Raw genomic sequence first — 17435 nt, 5'->3', positions numbered from 1 at the left:
AGGAGTTTCTGTATTTTCCAGGGCCCTGTTTCTGTTCCCCAGTGCTGAAATGCCTGTACGGGTATAATCCCCTCTTGTTCCACAAAGCAGTGAATGTCTTATTTGGAATCCAGTGAGTGTTTGCAGGTTGGAAGATTACGGCGGGAGTGACCAAAACTATTTGAGGCACGTAACGCAACCCTCTGAGTCACTGCCCGCCCTGACCCTCGTGGGGTCCCTAGCGGGTTCTAGTTGACAACGGGGAAACCCTTAATGTCAAAACCCTCTTCCAGGAAATGGGTGCCGTCAATCCTGCCCCCCTCTGTTGGAAGCTGATGTACTCAGGGGTTTTTTGTCTGCTTTCACTACTGGCTGGAAGTTCCAGAGCATGGAGTGCAGGGGAGGAAGGGAGGCTCCTCTTTTCTCCAGAGGAGAAGTCATCTTGTTTGGTTCTGAGTTGTTTTAAAGAAGTCATTTATGGGTCTGGGGCATTTTTCATTAACTTGGGGACCATCAAGGACCCTGAGGGCTGGATGGGCAGTGAGCATGGGGTCAGAAAGCACACAGCTGCAGAGGCCACCAGGGTTGTGAGCGGCCTGTGGGGCAGACAGGGCAGGCTAGCCCTCGTTCTCAGTCCCCAAGCCCACCTTCCACTCCCGAGTCCGAAGCTCCACACGAGCCAGGGTGGGAGCATGTGCTCCAGCCCTCCTGAGAATAACCGCAGTAGACGAGCTGGGGACACGGCGGTTCGGCTACGGCACCACCCGCCACGTGTTGACATCTGTGATCTCAGTCCTGACAACCACCCAGGGAGGCCGTGACCATTTTGTAGGCAAGGAAATCAAGACTCAGGGGCCAGGCCGCTTCTTCTGTCCACACAGCTGGGGAGTGGTGGGGTCGGCACCGGTGCCCAGCTCCCCCAGTGCATGGGCCCCTCCCATAACCTAGAGTCAGGAACCCCAGGTTTTCTGGGCCCTGCCACTTGGCGAGTGACCTCGCCGTCCAGGGGAGTCATTTGGGAAGTGGAAGCAGCCGTACCGATTTCATAGCCTTGAGACCAGGCTTACGTGAGATCGATCATACACGTGCTGCCTGAATTTAAGGATTTAGTTCAGAAACTGAATGGTTGGACGACTCCTTTGTAGTACAGGCCAAAACAGGCCTTCCCCAGGCTGCTGCAGGGCTCCACCAGAGCCCAACGACTCAGACCCTCCTTCCTGCAGGTGGCCTTGGGGTGTGGAAGCCCCTCTTCGGGATGAGTGTCTGTAATACAGTTTGCCAGCCTGGCCACCCCCCACCCCACCCCCACCCCCCAACCCCCCCCCCCCCCCCCCGGCTTGTGATTTCTGCTAACAAGACCCGTTTAGTGCATACTCCCAGACTGGCCTCTGGCTCTGGGGCGGACATTCAGTGGCCCTCCTCTGCCCTGTGCCTGGGGCTCCTGCAGGCCAGCTCCCCTCTCCCGTAGGATCGTAGCAGCCAGAGTTCACTGGCTGTCAGAGCTCGGTGGTTGAGTCAAGTTCCCCCATCCTTCAACTCAGACGTCCTTACTAGTGAGGTTCCTCTTGTAGCAAAAATCGCATGGTTTTGGTACGTCTCACCTGCTTCTGTCATTTTGGATCCTGACAGCTGCATTCTGGTCGCCACAACTAAGGCTGCTCTCCACCCTAACACAAACCCGTTTTCCTGCTGGCTTCCCATGAGCAAGGCCCCAGTGGTGCTAAGGACTGGCCAGGCCCACAGCAGGCAAACTTAAGCCACTCTCAGAGGTCTGGTGTCCTGGGGAGGGTCAGCCCGGCTCTGCCGTTCACTGCCACATACCGCAGGTCCTTGACACGGCACCTCATTATCATCCATAAAGTACCGAGGTCATTGGGTTGTCGGGGTTAACTAACGTGATGACGAAGGCACGCCTGTGTGCCATCATTGGACGAGTCCCTGCCCGGGGAGGAGTAGCACACAGGAGGCGGGTGTTCCCCGTGCATCTCCTAAAACATGCGGCAAACACGCCTTTCCTCCTCTTCCTCTCAGACAAGGACTGGGAACTGTCACCTTTAAAACCACCCCGTGGAACCTGGCCAATGCTGTCCCCAAGACTTACGTCCTGGCACTCGAGTGTCTTCCCTAAGGCCCAGCAGTGGCCCGGCGTGGCCCAGGAGTCTGAACACAGGAAGATGTCCGTGCAGGCAGGGGCTGCCCCACGACCCGTGACCCCATGAGACCCCCAGCGCCTACCCGAGGGCACCAGACCTCAGGAGAACCCACTACCGTGTGCTCTTTCTGCTTATTTTGTGTCTTCAATAGCTTTTGTAGTTTGCTTACACTGATTTTGTTTTATAACTTGGTCTTTTTTATGAAAAAGAGGAAAGCTGAACCCGCACTTGTCTTCATTTTTCCTCCCCGCAACCCCCCCGCCAGCATCTACCCCTCACCAGTTGCCCCTTGCGCAGGGCACAGGGCAGGTCCCGCTCTCCCAGAGCAGCCGCTTAGCGGCCACCACCAGCGGGAGTGGGTGTCCCTGACTCCCTGGTGCCGGAAGAGCCTCTGCCCCTGGTGTCCCCGCTGCTGCTTGTTCGTGGCGTCCAGTCAGTAATCTGCCCTGCGGTCCTGGGGAGAAGGGGTAAACATCTCAACATAGAAACTGTCAGCGCTGCCCCCCTTTTCCCCATCAAAGAAAAATAGGGTGACAGGCCACCTGGGTGGCTCAGTTGGTTAAGCGTCTGACTTTGGCTCAGGTCATGATCTCGCGGCCCGTGAGTTCGAGCCCTGCCTCGAGCTCTGCACTGACAGCTGGAGCCTGGAATCTGCTTCCACTTCTGTGTCTCCCTCTCTCTCTGCCCCTCCCCTGCTCACGCTCACTCACTCTCACTCCCTCTCTCTCTCTCAAAAATAAATAAACCTTAAAAAAAAAAAAACAGGGTGACATTTGTACATAGCAGGTTTCAAATGTTTGTGGAAAGAAGGTTGAGGAAAATTTGTCCTCTTTAACTTCTCTTCTCTCGTCTCTTGGCCCTGATTTCTCCCAAGATTATCTTCAGCGATTCCAAAAAACCACTTCTGTTCGTTTCCGAGTCTTTCTTCAGTTCCTGAAACTGCGTATCTTTAGGTGGGGCTGCCGCAGGCGCTGTCTGCCTCTGTGCTTCTTGTGGGCTCTGCTCTCTCTTACTAGCCCCATTCTTGTGGCTCCCACTCTCTCTTCCACGCGGTGAAGGCAGCAGCCGCCCTTCCGTGGTGGTCTCTTTCACTCTGAAGGTGGCTGGTGGCTGCCCGTCACCGGAGAACTGTAGGCCACCCCTCCCCGCTCCAGTGCAGGCGGTGCTTTGGCTTTCCCAGCTCTGTTCTGTCTCTTGGGGTCGGGGGGACCAGAGCTAATCCCCACCCCCACGCCTCTCCAGTCAGCCCCGCTGGCACATACCCGGGCTTGATGGACGGGGAGGGACAGTTCGTGGGGCTCCTCCTCCCGACGGTGAACCCCAGCCTCCCTCCATCTGGGACCTGATGGGGCAGAAGGCAGTCACTGGCCCGACCACCACCCTCGGCTCGCAGCCAGTTTCCGCACGCGGGGCGGCCGAAACCAACCAGCATCTCTGTGCTCTTACTGGTGCAGGTCAACAAACACGCATTTTCCGGAGGGAGAGACACCGTCGAGGAGCACAGGGAGTTTGGAGGCAACTGTGATGTGGACGTGTCCTTCATGTACCTGACCTTCTTCCTCGAGGACGATGACAGGCTCGAGCAGATCAGGAAGGTGGGACCACAGGCCACAGGGTCCAGCGGTCCCCGGCTCTGTCATAGGGGCCGTGGCGGGGAGGGGAGAGGGGTGGCGGCCAAGCTTACGGGGGTCGGAGCCTCTTAGGGCCCGGGCGTTGGGGACAGGCGCTCAGCCGAGACGAGATGAAAACCGAGGAGGTCCATCTGCTTTAACCACATGCAGGAAGCCTCATAACGGGTAGTTCGTGGAAGAGAAAGCACTGAGTGTGGTGTGGTTCCCGCACACACAGGTCTGCTCTTACTGGACACTATGGAATCTGTCTAGATAGGTTCACACAAGACGGCATCGGAGTTAAAATAGTGCCCCCACCGAGTTAGCAGGTTTGTGTTGCTGTGGTGTTTGCAGATGCTTCGAGGCCCACGCGGGTGAGTCAGGTGTTCGCGGCACGGCCTCTCCGCGAGCAGTTTGCTGAGAAGCATGAAGAAAGAGCCGAGGGAATGTCCGTAGCCTTTGTCTTAGGTTTTCCAGGCCCTGGAATCTTTTGCAAGGAAGTAGTCCCGAGTAAGAAAGAGCTCTCCATACAAGGATGTTTAACACTGATAATAGCAGGAAGTTCACAGCAGACTGTACAGCAAAAGGGATGCTGACCGGGAAGGACGGGGGATCACGCAGGCACGGGTTTGCAGTGACACGGACAACGTGCCCATGACAGTGATCGCAGTTACCAGACTGGAAATGCAGTGAGATCAGCTATTCTTAAAGTTAAGAATCTAGGAGGAAACACGCCAGGACGGCAGTGGCTCTCGGCTGCTGGGTGCTGGCTCTGCAGGGGATTTTCCTTCACCTTTGCTGCTACTTTGTACTTTGTGTCAAGTTCGCTCAGTGAGCACGTCCTTCTTTCACAGTTAAATGAAAAGAGAGTCAGCAAAGATTTAGACAAGCTGGTAAAGCTGAAGGGAACGGCCGTTGTTCGGCCTGGAGTCCTGCCGCCCCAAAAGGAGGGCGGGTGGGGCGAGTGGCGGGTCGTGGCTACTCGTCGGGGGGCGCGTATCGCGCAGTTTAAGATGCAGGTTCTTGTTCTGCCGAGCGCCCCCCGTGCACCGGGCCCCGCGTGGGTGAGCCGGGCACGTGCAGCCGTGTCTCACTGCGGTCTGTCTCCCTCCGGGCAGGACTACACGAGTGGAGCCATGCTCACCGGTGAGCTCAAGAAGATCCTCATAGAGGTTCTGCAGCCCCTGATCGCCGAACACCAGGCCAGGCGCAAGGAGGTCACGGACGAGATCGTGAAAGAGTTCATGACTCCCCGGAAGCTGTCCTACGACTTTCAGTAACATTCGTTTTATACACGCTTATAAAAGAGATGTAATTTACCAGTAATCCCAGCCCAATCGAATCACCGCTATCCGTAGGCTCTGTCACACGGTAATTCCTGGCCTGGAATCTGTAAGCCCTGTGTGTGTATCCATACTGTTTCTTCCTGTGATGCCCTCCTTTCTGTCTCTTGCGGCAAAACCCTTGGGGACTGGGTGCCAGCTAACGTTTCGTGGTCGGACGGTCCAGCTGGAGTCTCTCCCACAGAGCAGCCCCCAGAGGTGAGACCTTTGGCTCAGTGACCACTGGCCACCCTGTCGGGTCCGCAGGACAGCTGCCATTGAAAACGTCCTGCGGGTTCCCAGCCTACTCTCCGAACCTGCTCTGTGAACGAATGTGGAGCGTGCATACGCATCTGCAGTCAGAACGTCCCGATCATAGAGTGAGACGTGCTTCGAAAAGTCTATGTGGGAAGTTTAACGGGCACAGATGTATTTCCCCCTGTGCCCCCCAAAATGTAAAAGAATCGCCAGCTAAAAGCTTTGCTGTCCGTTTGGCTAAGAGGGCTCCCAGCTTGAAGGCTGCTCTTCATTGGCCCAGGTTGGCCAGTTCTTATTAAATTGAGTCTTCTGTGGGCAAGACTCTCCAGTTCACTTACCACACTCCAGACCGTGCATGCACCACACTCCAGCAATCGTGCTTTTCCCTGAGCGTACTAATACTTCGTCCCCACCAAGTAACCCTGACACTCCACGCTGAAAGCCGGTGGCTGCTTCGCACTGACGGTGCCCGGGGCTGAGGGGTCTGTTGTCTTTGCAGATCCTTTTGTTTTGACACTTGACTGGCGTGGAAGTCTCTCTGCACAGAGCAGTGCCCTGGGGCAGGTGGATGTAGCTAGACCGCGTGCAGCCGCCGTCACGGCCCTCGGCGGCGCGTCCACGGGAGGCCTGTTGAACCGTGCACCCTGTATGGTTTTGGAAAAGCGGAAGACCTATCTCAGGGAAAGCCCTTGGTTGAGGTGTCTGTCCTTCCTGGAGGCACAGGGTCCACTCCCTCATGTCACTCGTTGGCGTGAATAAACTTGCTTCAGTCCTGCCTGTGTCTCGGTGCCGCGTCTGGGGTTCAAGGAGCAAGCAGGCCCGCGTCAGGCCCAGGGCCGTGCTGCGCCTGCCGCCAACAGCGGAGGCCTCTCCGAGGGTGGCCCTTGCGTCCCGGGGTCCCGCCAGGGGGTGACGTGGGGCGGAGACACAGACAGAAAATCCCCTTGGTGCTGGGATGCAGGCTCCCAGGAGTCGGCCGGAAGGTAGCCCGTCTGCCTGGTTTCTAGCCCTCGGTGGCCACCCTGGTGCTGGCTGTCCTACGGCGGTGTCCCCGCGAGCGGCGGTGCTGGCCGTCACGCAGCGGAGATGCCCCAGCCGGTGGCTGTCCTCACCCCGCGGGCAAGGGAGCGGCCATGGGGTGGGCAGTGGCGGTGCCGGTGGAGCGGGAGCTGGGCTGTAAGCTGGGCCCGCCCTGCCGGAATGGGAGCCTGGAGCCCTCCCCCCGCCCATCCCCATCAGGTGGGGAAACAGCCTAAGAGAGGGCAGTGGGGCTTGTCCGAGGCCACACGCTGAGTTGCGACTCGGCAGGCCCGTCCGGCCTTATTTGCTGTCTCCACACACACAGAGGGGCCGTGTCACCAACGAGGGTGCCGAGGGTCCCACCCTGGTACCGGTATGTGGTACGACCTCACCCGTCTCCCTTCCCGCCCCCCACCCGACCCGACTCCTGCTGGCCAGAGTCCCCGGCCCCGTCTCGGCCGGCTGCGGCCAGTGGGGCGAGCCGCCACAGAGGAGGGCACGGCCGTGTGGCCCTCCGCAACCACACGACCTCTCGTTACCCCCCTTGCACCCACGTCACAGGTGTGCCATGAGGCTAAAACGAGGGGCCGCGTGTGAAGCTGCCAAGGCGGCAGAGCACTGGGGGAGGAGTGTGGAGGCCGTAGACAGGACAGGCTGTGGCCCCTCACAGGCCAGCTCCTCCCCACCTAGGCTGTGGGACCTCGGGCAGGCCTCCTGACCTCTGGGGACCCCCACCCCCTCCCCTGTAAAACCGGAGCAGCCATACCTCACGTTTGGTTCTTGGGAGCAGTACCGTGGGTCAGAGGTCAGGTGACTCACCCAGTGGTCACTGCTGTTAAGGGCCACTGCCCCTCCCGCACCCACATTTTGCTAAAATATATATATATATATTTTAGGGAACACACACTCCGGAGCGCACGTCAGAGCGAGAACGAGAAGGGGGCTCCCCGCCAGCAGACTGCAGCTCTCCCAGGGAGTTCTGCCCGTGGCCCTTCCCAGAGCCCTGGATTCTCCCGTGAGCACCGGCGGTGGGGGTCCCGGGGGGACCACCCCGCACCTCCCACTTGAAACTTCCAGTGCAGTCTGGACTTTGTCGAGGTGGCCACAGTTAGGGTAAGATCCAGCTGGGCCCGTCTTCTCTTCCCCATTTCTGAAATTCGGGGCCGGGTCCGAAGGGCCATGTCACCTAGCGGTTGTAGAGAGCTTGAGGACCACCGCGGACCAGGCCCTCCTGCAAAGCCACTTCCCCGCCACGGGCGGGGCCGGCTGCTCGGGGACCGGGGGTCCCCACGCTCCCCGGCTGCCGGGAGCACTGCCAACGACTGTCCTTCCGAGGCCAAAGCAAATAAATGGGTGCTTCTAGTGGTCTTCCCGCCAAAAGCGGACACAGGGCCCGGGTTTTGACGGACCATCTTTCGCTCGGGGCACCGTTTCCCTAGATCCTGGCTGGAGCACCAGCCTCCGCACCTTGAAGCTGGATGAACTTCCAGGAACCTACTGCGGGATCATCCGCTCATTCCACACCCCCGCTGAGCACCTACTATGTGCTCGGCCCTGTGCTGGATGGAGTCCACATCAGACATGTGCTGCCCTCAGGCGGCTCACAGTCTCGGGTGGAGTGGGGTGTCGGGGGTGAGGGGCGGATGAGAGACCAAACGAGGAGCCAGGGTCCTGTGGGGGCCTAAAAAGCAGCCCAGGTCGGGCAGGGAGAGCTTCCCGAAGGAGGTGGTGCTGGGGGTGCCGAGTCAGCCGGGCAGAGGAGGGGGAAGCGTGTTCCTGGCAGAGAACGCAATGTAAGCAACTACTTGGCTCAGGGTGACAGGAGCGGGCTGGGAGGGGAGGGCCACCCGTGTGTCCCGGAAGCAGAACACGAGAGGTCTTTTCGGGGCAAGCACACGCTCAAGGCCAGTGTCTGTGAGTGAGTGTCATCGAGGCAGGTGTTGGCTGGCTTCACCAGAGGGCTCCAGCTGCCAGCCCCAGCCCTGAGGGCCACTCACTACTGGAAGCCACGCGGGGCCGACAAGAGGGCTTCAAAAGTGCAGGCGCGAGTCCCCCCACACCTCCCTCTCGGAGCTGTTTCCTCACCTGCCGCCAGGCTGCGTGGTGACCTGTGTCAGGTACCTGGCGCACCCAGGACACACCCACCCCTCCCTCCTCCAGACCCCCACGGAAAGGTGGCTCACAGCCAGATGTCCCGGCAGCGGAGGGGCCAGAAAGAGGTAGGTTTGGGGTGGGGGTGGGGGGTCAGGCCTCAGGCTGAAAGCTGAATGGCCCCCTGTGGCAGGGCTCGGTGCCCCAAAGGCGCAGGGAGTGGAGCCAGCCAGCGTGCTGGGCCTCAGTGTGCCCATCTGCCTAGTGGGAACGACGGCCACACAAGTGTGGAGGCTTGGCCTCTGGGGAGGAGCCGGTCACCCGCCCCACGGACCGCGGAGCAGCACCACTGAGCACATTCAAACAAAAACGTTTTATTGTCAACGGCTCCCCGCGGAGTCTCGGGGATCTCCCAGCAGAGCAAGGGTGTGTGAGCGGGTCTGGCACCAAGCTGGTCATGGCCGTCCGGGCAGTGCCCTCTCTGCGCAGCCCGGCGCAGGGGAGCAAGCGGGCGGGTGCATAGGCGCTCACCAAACAGAGGAGAGCTGAGCGGGGGCCTCGCGGGGACGGTGGCCAGCGGACACTGGGTGAGTGGACGGAGGTGCAGGGGTGCTCCGAAGACACGGGCGGCAGGGAGAGGCCCCGGGGAAGCTGGAACGACCAACTCACCAAACGTTCAAACGACTGCGCGTGACAGATGTCCTCCTCCAAGAGGCTCACTCCTCCCTGGCTCACGAGACCCTCAAGCCAGCCCCAGGCTGATGGCAGAGGGGCCCCTGAACCTCCTCGTGGTCCGTAGCTGGGTGAGCAAAGCCCCAGGCACGGCTGACTCCGGCCACCGGGTGGTGGCTCAACGGGGCCCAGACCCCCACACTCTCCTCCGCCACCTCCAGCTACGAGACGTCTGCAAGCCGCTGGCGGGCCGGCCCTGGGGCGCGGGGACTAGCTAGGTGGACAGGCCGCGGGTGAGCCCCAGCACGGCTTCGTAGGTGACAAAGACCACCATGTTGACGGGGAAGGCACGACAGCAGTTGAGCGTCAGCCCCTTGAAGAGGACCCGCGGCCCCTCCTCCCGAACGCTGCTCACCACGCAGTGCAGGAGGCCCCGGTAGCGCCGCTGGCCCTGGCCGTCCGCCTGCAGGCGCGACTTGATCACGTCCATGGGCGTGGCCACGGCCCAGGCCAGGACCCCGGCACAGCCCCCGGCCACCAGCACGCCCAGCACATCTGCAGGGAGAGACCCGCCAGTGCCCCGGCCGCCAACCGGACGGGGACGCGGAGGAGGGCCAGCGGGGCCCCCCGCGCAGGGGCCCCGCCGTAACGCAGCCCGGGGCTCCCCCCCACCACCGTGACCCGCGCGAAGCCACGCGGCGGGTCTGGCCCGACTCGGGTTGGAGGGCGCCGCGGCCCCCACCCTGGGAGGCACCGCGGCGCCCCGTTTGGCACGACCTCGTCCACGCCTCCTCTCCCGGCCTCAGTTGCCACCTCCCAGGCCCCGGCCCCCCCCTCACCTGGCTGGCTGCGGCCCGTGGGGGTGAGCTGCTCGCAGAGGATGGCGTAGGACAGGAAGTAGGTGGCGAAGGAGTGGCCGTCCCGGAAGAGCAGGGCCGAGCTGCCCTTGTAGAGGCCCCGCAGCCCCTCCTCACGGGCCACCGTGGCCAGGCAGTGCAGAGGTCCTCGGTACTTGGGCCCAGGCCCCGAACTCGCGGAGGGCGCCGGACACGCGGGGGGCGTGGCTGAGGGGCGCCGCTGCTGCGTCTGCGTCTGCAGGCGGACCTTGGCCACCTCGGTGGGCGAGGTCAGGAACACCTGGAGCGGAAGTGGCAGAGATAAGGGGGTGCCCGCCGCTCCGCCCCTGGACCTGGCCTCCGGTAGCCTCCTGTTGCCCACAGCAGCATCGGGGGCCCGGCCTCCAGAAGCCTCCGGCTGGCTCCCTCTCTCTCTGCCCCTCCCCTGCTGCACTCTGTCTCTCTCTCTCTCTCTCAAAAATAAATAAACATTTAACATAAAATAAATAACATTTTTTAAAAGGCGGGGGGCACGCCTGGGTGGCTCAATCGGTTAAGCGTTCGACCTCGGCTCAGGTCATGAGCTCGCAGTTCGTGGGTTCGAGCCCCACGTCGGGCTCTGTGCTGACAGCTCGGAGCCCGGAGCCTGCTTCGGATCCTGTCTCTCCGTCTCTCTCTGCCCCTCCCCTGCTCGTGCTCTGTTCTCTCTCTCTCAAAAATAAGTAAACATCTAAGTAATAATAATCATAATTAAAACCAAAAAAAAAAGTAGCCTCCGGCTGGCCCAGCAGTCACGGTGCAGCAGGGTTCAGAGTCAATGCTTGTGCCTGAGCAACACAACTCTGCTAGCACAGAGTGGGCTCAGCGCACAGTAGGTGTTGGGTAAATATGTGGGACAGTTTCGTGCAGGTATCACAGAATTAATATGTTAATGACCTTTACGTATTACGCAATTAACGTAGGTATTTAACGTAAGAATAATATAACACTAAATGTAGACATTTAATGACATTAGTAAGTAACAGGACATCACTGATGACAATATTACTAACAATACCGTCCGCCATCCTCTGGACGCTCATACCTGTCAGACTCCATGCTGGGGGCTTTCCCTTCCTAACCTTACTTGCTCTTCACCACGCCTCTTACTGACGAAGAGACAGAAGCTCAGAGAGATCCCCTAGCTTGCCCAAGGTCACTCGCCTAACGAGAATCCACTGAGCCCTCAGCCACAGCCCCCAGCCTTCGCCCCGTCTCTGCCCTCACCGAGCCTCAGTTTCCCCATCTTCCGGGCTTGGTGGCCTCCAGGCGGCCAGCTCGGGCTCTCCTGACCCTGCAGTCCCGAGGCCCCCTGTCCCCACCACCCCGCCCCCCCACCCCCCGCCCCACCACTCACGCGGACCAAGCCGGAGGCAAATCCCGAGAGCGTGATGTCGGTCTTGGCGGGCTTGATGTCCGTGCCGCCATACCGAAATCGGCAGATGTGTGCCAGGCAATGGCGGTAGGTGCCGAAAGACACGGACGAGACCAGGGACACGGTGCACACGGGCAGCGAGAGGCCTCTGTAGAAGCCCCACACCTGGAGGGCAGGCAGACGGGACCAGGGGGCCCAAATCAGGCTGGGGGCCCGGCCAGGAAGAGGGCCGTCCAGAGGGGCCCTGGGCCAACGGGACTGGGTCTCACCCCTGCTCTGCCCTCCCTTGCCATGGGAACCTCAGGCCAGTCTCTTACTGCCTAGGGCCTCGGTTTCCCCAGCTGTAAACTGGGGATCGTAATACCCCACTTTCGAGGTTATGTGAGGGACTGAAGAGACAGAGGGCTAGGCTGGGCTAGGGCAGCTACTCGATGACGGTGACGACGGTGATGATGCGGGATGGCATGCTTCATTTGTTCACCCCCGGGCCAGCGTCGAGCCCCAAGTTCGCGTGAGTCCCTCCTCTGGACCAGGCTCTGAGCTGGACGCTGGGGACACCTAATGACCACCCGGTGCCACTTTCAAGGGATGCCCAGCCTGGAGGGGACAGAAATGCAAACACTCCGGGGTCCCTCCCTGACCCTCAAAGGCCCCAGGTGCCACCCGTGGACCCTCTCCTGAAGGCAGGACCTCCTTCTGAGCACCTCCTGTGTGCTGGACGCCTGACTCTCGTCCTCAGAAACCCAGCAGGTTGCTACAATCATCCCCATTTGGAAGGTGACAGAGCTCAGAATGGGGTTCAGCATCCCCTGGCTGGTGGGGGTCTGAGGCCCCGACGTCCCCCTGCCCATTACCCTGGCCCCAGGCCTACCCGCTCTCGGCGATACGTGTCCCAGACGCAGTGCCAGATGCCCCTGTACTTGGGCTCTGTCTGGATCTTGACCTGAGAGAGAAGCAGGCTTCAGGAAGAGGTGGCCTAGCACAAGGCCAGTAAGCCTGGGAGAGGGGAAGAGCCAACCCCTTGATCGTCAGAGCCGTGCTGAATGTGGGCAGAGCGGGGACCAGGAGCCCCCATGTGAGACAGGAGACCTAAGGCACAGGTGAGATGAGGGGCTGACGTGGTCCTGAGGGGCATGGGGAGGGCTGATTAGCATGCCGGAAAGTTCTTCTGGCCACGGATGGAAGCAGGAGACTTGGAGGGTAGCCTAATCCCAGCCAAGGGCCTTTGGGTGGGCGGCGGGGGCCTGGCTGTCGCCATACCTTCACCGTGTCCAGGGGGTAGCCCACAGCAACACCGCAGACTCCTGGAAGGAAACCAGACGAACCGGGTGAGGGGCAGGAGCAGGTGAGGAGGGGGGCGAACCCTGACCGGCTCCCGCCGAGAGCAGCCCCACGCTTCTCGTCCACGCGGTGTCTCATCAACGTTGATATCGGTGTTGACACAGAGAAGGAAACTGAGGCTCCGGAAGGTAAGGTCGCTTCTGCCAAGCTGCTAGCAACTTCTCCTTCCATGTCTTGGCCCAGGGGTGCCTCGTGCCGAAAGCCCGAGACGCTCCACAGCCTCGCCCCCGGCGTCACGTTTTGGAAGAGCCTTTGCTCCGACACTGGCTGGGCCCCGTCTCCCAGCCAGGCAGCTCTTGCCCTCAGGCCTGTGAGGGGTTTGTCTGCCTTTGGCTGCAGGGTGTGTGTGTGGAGAGGCAAGGACCCAGCAAAGGCCGGCAGGTGGGAAAGCCCACGTCCCCCAGGGCTCTGTGAAGGACCGCCTGGAACCACAAGTCTGCATGGAACAGAGTGGGACGTGAGGCTTCCTAGACCAGGGTGCTCTCTCCGCAAAGGGCCAGGTGCCACTATCCTGTTCCTTTCTCCCTTCCTGACAGCAGACCTCAATGTCTAAGCCCCCAGAACCACCATGGAGAAGCCAGAGAGCCACAGACCCCTGGGGTTACACACCCTGGGGGCCAGGGGTGGCCTGGTGGTGAGAGCATCTGAGGACAATAAGGCACCTGGGGGCTGTGCCCTATTTACTAGGCATCCCAGGACTCAATAAATGTGCGTGAATGAAAGAACAAAGTGAATGAATAATGAATGAATGAGTGAATGAACAAAGCAAGTGAAGCAAAGGACTGACTGAATGACTTGATTAGAATTACCCTCCTTGACCCTCACACAGCTAGACCTCACCAAACTCCTACTCATCCATCAAAGCCCTGCCACAGCATGACCTCCCGTCTGGGGCCCGCCCTGACCCCTGTATCTGGCCTGCCTTCGTGCCGGAAACCATGTTGATCAGAGCCCCTGTCACGTGGTTTTGCTGCCGCTTCACACACGTCATGTCTGTCCTCTACAAGGCCCTCGTCTGATCTGGCCTGGAGGGAAAATACAGGACTCGGGAGCCCTTCCTGGCTTTGTGATCTTGGGCAAGTCAAGCCCCTTCTCTGAGCCTCCTCCTCAGAGGGCCAACATCCAGGGAAGCAGCTGGCCTCAGGCCCGGCGCATGGTAGGACCTCAGAAAGGTGGCTGGTGAGGTCAGGGCTCCAGTCTTTCCTGGATCGGCACTGCTGTCCCCTCCTGACGGGAGGAGAACAGCCCACACCGTTCCCAGCAGCATCGACCAGCACCCACGGCTGTTTCCCAAGACGACCAAGGCCAAGGGTGCCTCACCCAAAATAGCCTCACAGTTTGCAGGACCAGCGGCCGGGGGGAAAGCCCCTTCCCAGCCTGTCTCCTAACAAGCCGGTTATCTCTCGGGATTAGTCTTTCGCAACCAGCCCTTTCCCCAGAAAGGAAAATAGTTTGGGAACCCAGCAAGGCCGGAACAACATGCATCCTGCCAGCGGGTGGGGCCAGGGCTTGGCGGGGCCTCTCCCCCTCCACGCCACCCCCAGTTTCCAGACCCGGGCCAGTTTGTCCTCAAACTCCTCCCCGACCTCTGGTTCCTTCCCACAGCTCAGCCATCCCTCCCCACACTGATGACCCCCTGGCACAGGGAGAGACCACCTCCTGCTCCCCCACCCCCACCAGGTGTCCCCACCCCCAGACCTGCCTGGCCGCCTCCCAGGCTGAGACAGCCAGGCCAGAACAGACTCCTGTCCCCACACCTCCCCCCGGCACCTGCGGCCCACGCCGGGCCCTGACCCCTTCCGGGGGCCCCTCAAGCCCCACTGCTGTGGGAAGCCTGCTCTCAGGCCACAGGACGTCGCAGCCCCTCCTGGTACCCCTGTCCCTGCCCGTTACCTCCGATGGCTCCAGCGACAAAATCCATGGACAGTGTGGTGGTGTGGGGGGGGGAAGGTCCTGGGGTCTGCCTGCCTGCCAACGGTCCGCACCACCACTGGGGTGGCCCCAAGAGCAACTGGGTCGGCTCCTCGCGGACCTTAAATACCTGCGGCCGGGGGAGGGACAGGAAACAAGAGCCCACTGACCAGTGGCCCCGAAGGCAGAGGCCATGCGGGTCGATGCCCATACCCAGGCGCCGGGGAGCTGGCCTCTCTCCTGCCCCACCCCCCAAAGGACCCTTGTCCCAGTGCCCTCAGGACCCAGGTGTCAGGGAAACATGGGAGAGGCCACAGGAGGTGGCAGGCTCACTTCCACGCTGCCTGCAGGGCTGGGCCCCAGGCCACGTCCTGTCACCTCCAAGGAGGTCCAGGGATGGGGCTGTGCTGACCCTGTCCCCTCATGGTGTCCTCGGGCCTCCCCAGCTCCCCTGGAATTGCTCCTGCCCAGGAGCCCTCCAAGTCCCGTCCTCACTCGTTCAACAAACACCACCAGAGCTGAGGCTGAGCTGAGGCTGATAAGACCCGGTCCCCGTCCTCACGCAGCTCCGGCTGGCAGGAGGGGGTGGGGGTGGGCACAGGCGGGCTGCAGGGCTGTCCCCGCTCCGGGAGCAAAGGCGGGTCACAGCCCAGCGTCTGCCCCACGCGCTTCTCACTGCCCTGGTCCCGCACTGTCCCTGTGCACCCACATCCGTCTCCTGCTCCCCCGGGCCCGGCCAGGTCTGCCTCCACGCGGTCCCCAGCGCCCAGCACCGACTGAGTGGGGACCAAGCCCTGATGGACCCACTGCTAGGGACTGGGCTGCTGCCCGGCCTCTAACTAAGCCAGGGCGCTCCTGAAGGGGAAGCCACTCCAACAAGAGGTCGTTTGCAACCATTATAAAAACAGTGACCGCCCCCCAGCAGCGTACCCCTCTTTACGGTTTCCCAAGCACTCCTCCTCTGCCAGCTCACACGATCCTCATCACAGCCCCGGGAGGGAAGCAGGGCCGATGGTCCCCATTGTACAGATGGAGCCATCGAGGCCCAGAAGGGAGATCTGTCCAAGGCCAAGCAAGTGGCAGGGCTGGATGTGATGGAACACTCTGGAAATACCAGCGCCTCTCGGATGCCGAGGGCCAGGCCCTGAGGCCCATGAGCTCTGCCCCCGTGGCTGTCACCCCACGGGCCCTCCCAGGGGCTCAGCATGTGCTCCCACATGAGCCACAGGGCAGCGCTTCAAGGGGGCCACGCACTTGCCCAGGGTCACACAAAGTGAGTGTCCCGCTGACCAGAAAGCTGGCAGGACCCGGGTAGAGGGGCAGGTGGTGATGTCACAGGGTTCGGACAGACTGGTCCAGGTGGCCCTCAGGTCAGGGACTGTGTCTACCTGTCTTCTTGTCTTCTGATGGGCAGATGCAGACCAGCCTTGAACAGGCTGGGTGTGACGGGGCCACATCCCCTCCTGCCCAGCTATTGCGGGGTGAAGGGGGGACGGGTTGGTGGTGGCAGCTACCAAGGCAGAGGGCAAAGGGCGGAATGCAGCCCGTCCCAGGTCAATCCTGCCACCCATCCTGGCCTTTAGAGAGACACAGCTCAGTGTCTGCTTAGGGGCCAGGCTGTTTGCATTCAAATCCCAGTTCTGAGGCCACAGCAATAACCACACAGACAAAAGTCCCCGCCCCGTGGCTCTTACATTCTGGGGAGAAGGGAACAGACAACCCAGAGGTAAGGAAACTGCCAAACAGCAGGGAGTGCCAAGGACAGGGGCAGAGTAGGGAGGGGACAAGGTGTGTGTATGTGGGGGTGGGCAGCATTGGGAAGGGCCGCCCAAGACGGTGACATACAAGACAAAGGTGTTTTCTCAGTCGCTGCAGCCAAGTTTCACCTGCCCTTTGTCTCCCGAGCAAACATGCCCAAACTTTACCCTCTCTGCAGCAGAAACAGAAAACATGCCACCTCACTGTTTGGGCTGCTTTGGGACAGGTCTAAAGGTTCCCCACCCAGCCGTGAGCTTCTGGCAGGCAGGGCTGGGCCAGATTTGTCTCTGAGCCCACAGCACCCAGCAGAGGACAGGCACCCTGGGGAGGCCGGGTGAATAAATGCATGAGGAAACAAGTCAGTGGATGGATGGGTGGGTGGGTAGATGGATGGACAGCTGTAAATACAGATGGGCAGATCAAAGGATGGATGGATGGATAGATGGATGGGTGGATGGACGGATGGGTGGATGGGGTGAGTGGGCGGGTGGGTGGATGGATGGATGGATGGATGGGTGGATGGGTGATAGATGGGTGATGGATGATGGGTGGATGGATAGATGGATGGGTGGATGGATGGATGGGTGGATGGGGTGAGTGGGCGGGTGGGTGGATGGATGGATGGGTGGATGGGTGATAGATGGGTGATGGATGATGGGTGGATGGATAGATGGATGGGTGGATGGATGGATGGGTGGATGGGGTGAGTGGGCGGGTGGGTGGATGGATGGATGGGTGGATGGGTGATAGATGGGTGATGGATGGATGGATGGATGGGCTGAGTGGGCACGTGGGTGGGTGGATGGATGGATGGATGGACGGACGGATGGGTGGGTGGCTGGGTGGCTGGGTGAATGGATGGATGGGGTGAGTGGGTGGATGGATGGATGGGGTGAGTGGGTGGATGGATGGATGGATGGATGAATGGATGGATAGGTGGGCGGCTGGGTGGATGGATGGATGGGGTGAGTGGATGGGTGGATAGATAGGTGGGTGGATGGATGGACAGACAGATGGACTAAATAATGGACAGGTGGAAGGACAGATGGACAGATGGAAAGATGAATGGA

General features: G+C 60.8%; 2 protein-coding genes across 4 annotated transcripts in view; one reads left to right on the top strand and one right to left on the bottom strand.

Annotated features, from left to right (window-relative positions):
• Window positions 1-6097, top strand: part of WARS1 (tryptophanyl-tRNA synthetase 1) — a 30651-nt gene extending 24554 nt beyond the window's left edge. Inside the window, exons 10-11 of the mRNA XM_019462250.2 lie at window positions 3587-3727; window positions 4861-6097. Coding sequence (XP_019317795.1) covers window positions 3587-3727; window positions 4861-5022 — 303 coding nt within the window. The 3' untranslated portion in view covers window positions 5023-6097. The remainder of the gene's footprint in view (window positions 1-3586; window positions 3728-4860) is intronic.
• A 2690-nt stretch (window positions 6098-8787) lies between these two features.
• SLC25A47 (solute carrier family 25 member 47) overlaps window positions 8788-17435 on the bottom strand; it is a 20856-nt gene continuing 12208 nt past the window's right edge. For all 3 annotated transcript variants that reach the window (XM_053889814.1, XM_053889813.1, XM_019462256.2), the window contains 6 exons: window positions 14590-14737; window positions 12616-12659; window positions 12227-12298; window positions 11338-11520; window positions 9945-10242; window positions 8788-9660 (listed from right to left, as the gene is read on the bottom strand). In XM_053889814.1, the coding sequence (XP_053745789.1) occupies window positions 9380-9660; window positions 9945-10242; window positions 11338-11520; window positions 12227-12298; window positions 12616-12659; window positions 14590-14617 (906 nt within the window). In that variant the 5' untranslated portion in view covers window positions 14618-14737 and the 3' untranslated portion in view covers window positions 8788-9379. The remainder of the gene's footprint in view (window positions 9661-9944; window positions 10243-11337; window positions 11521-12226; window positions 12299-12615; window positions 12660-14589; window positions 14738-17435) is intronic.

The sequence above is a fragment of the Panthera pardus genome, unplaced genomic scaffold (genome assembly GCF_024362965.1).
Source record: "Panthera pardus isolate Hobbes unplaced genomic scaffold, ASM2436296v1 HiC_scaffold_24, whole genome shotgun sequence".
Lineage (NCBI taxonomy): Eukaryota > Metazoa > Chordata > Mammalia > Carnivora > Felidae > Panthera > Panthera pardus.
Note: the sequence above shows the minus strand (reverse complement) of the source record. Positions and strands in the feature narration are given on the sequence as shown.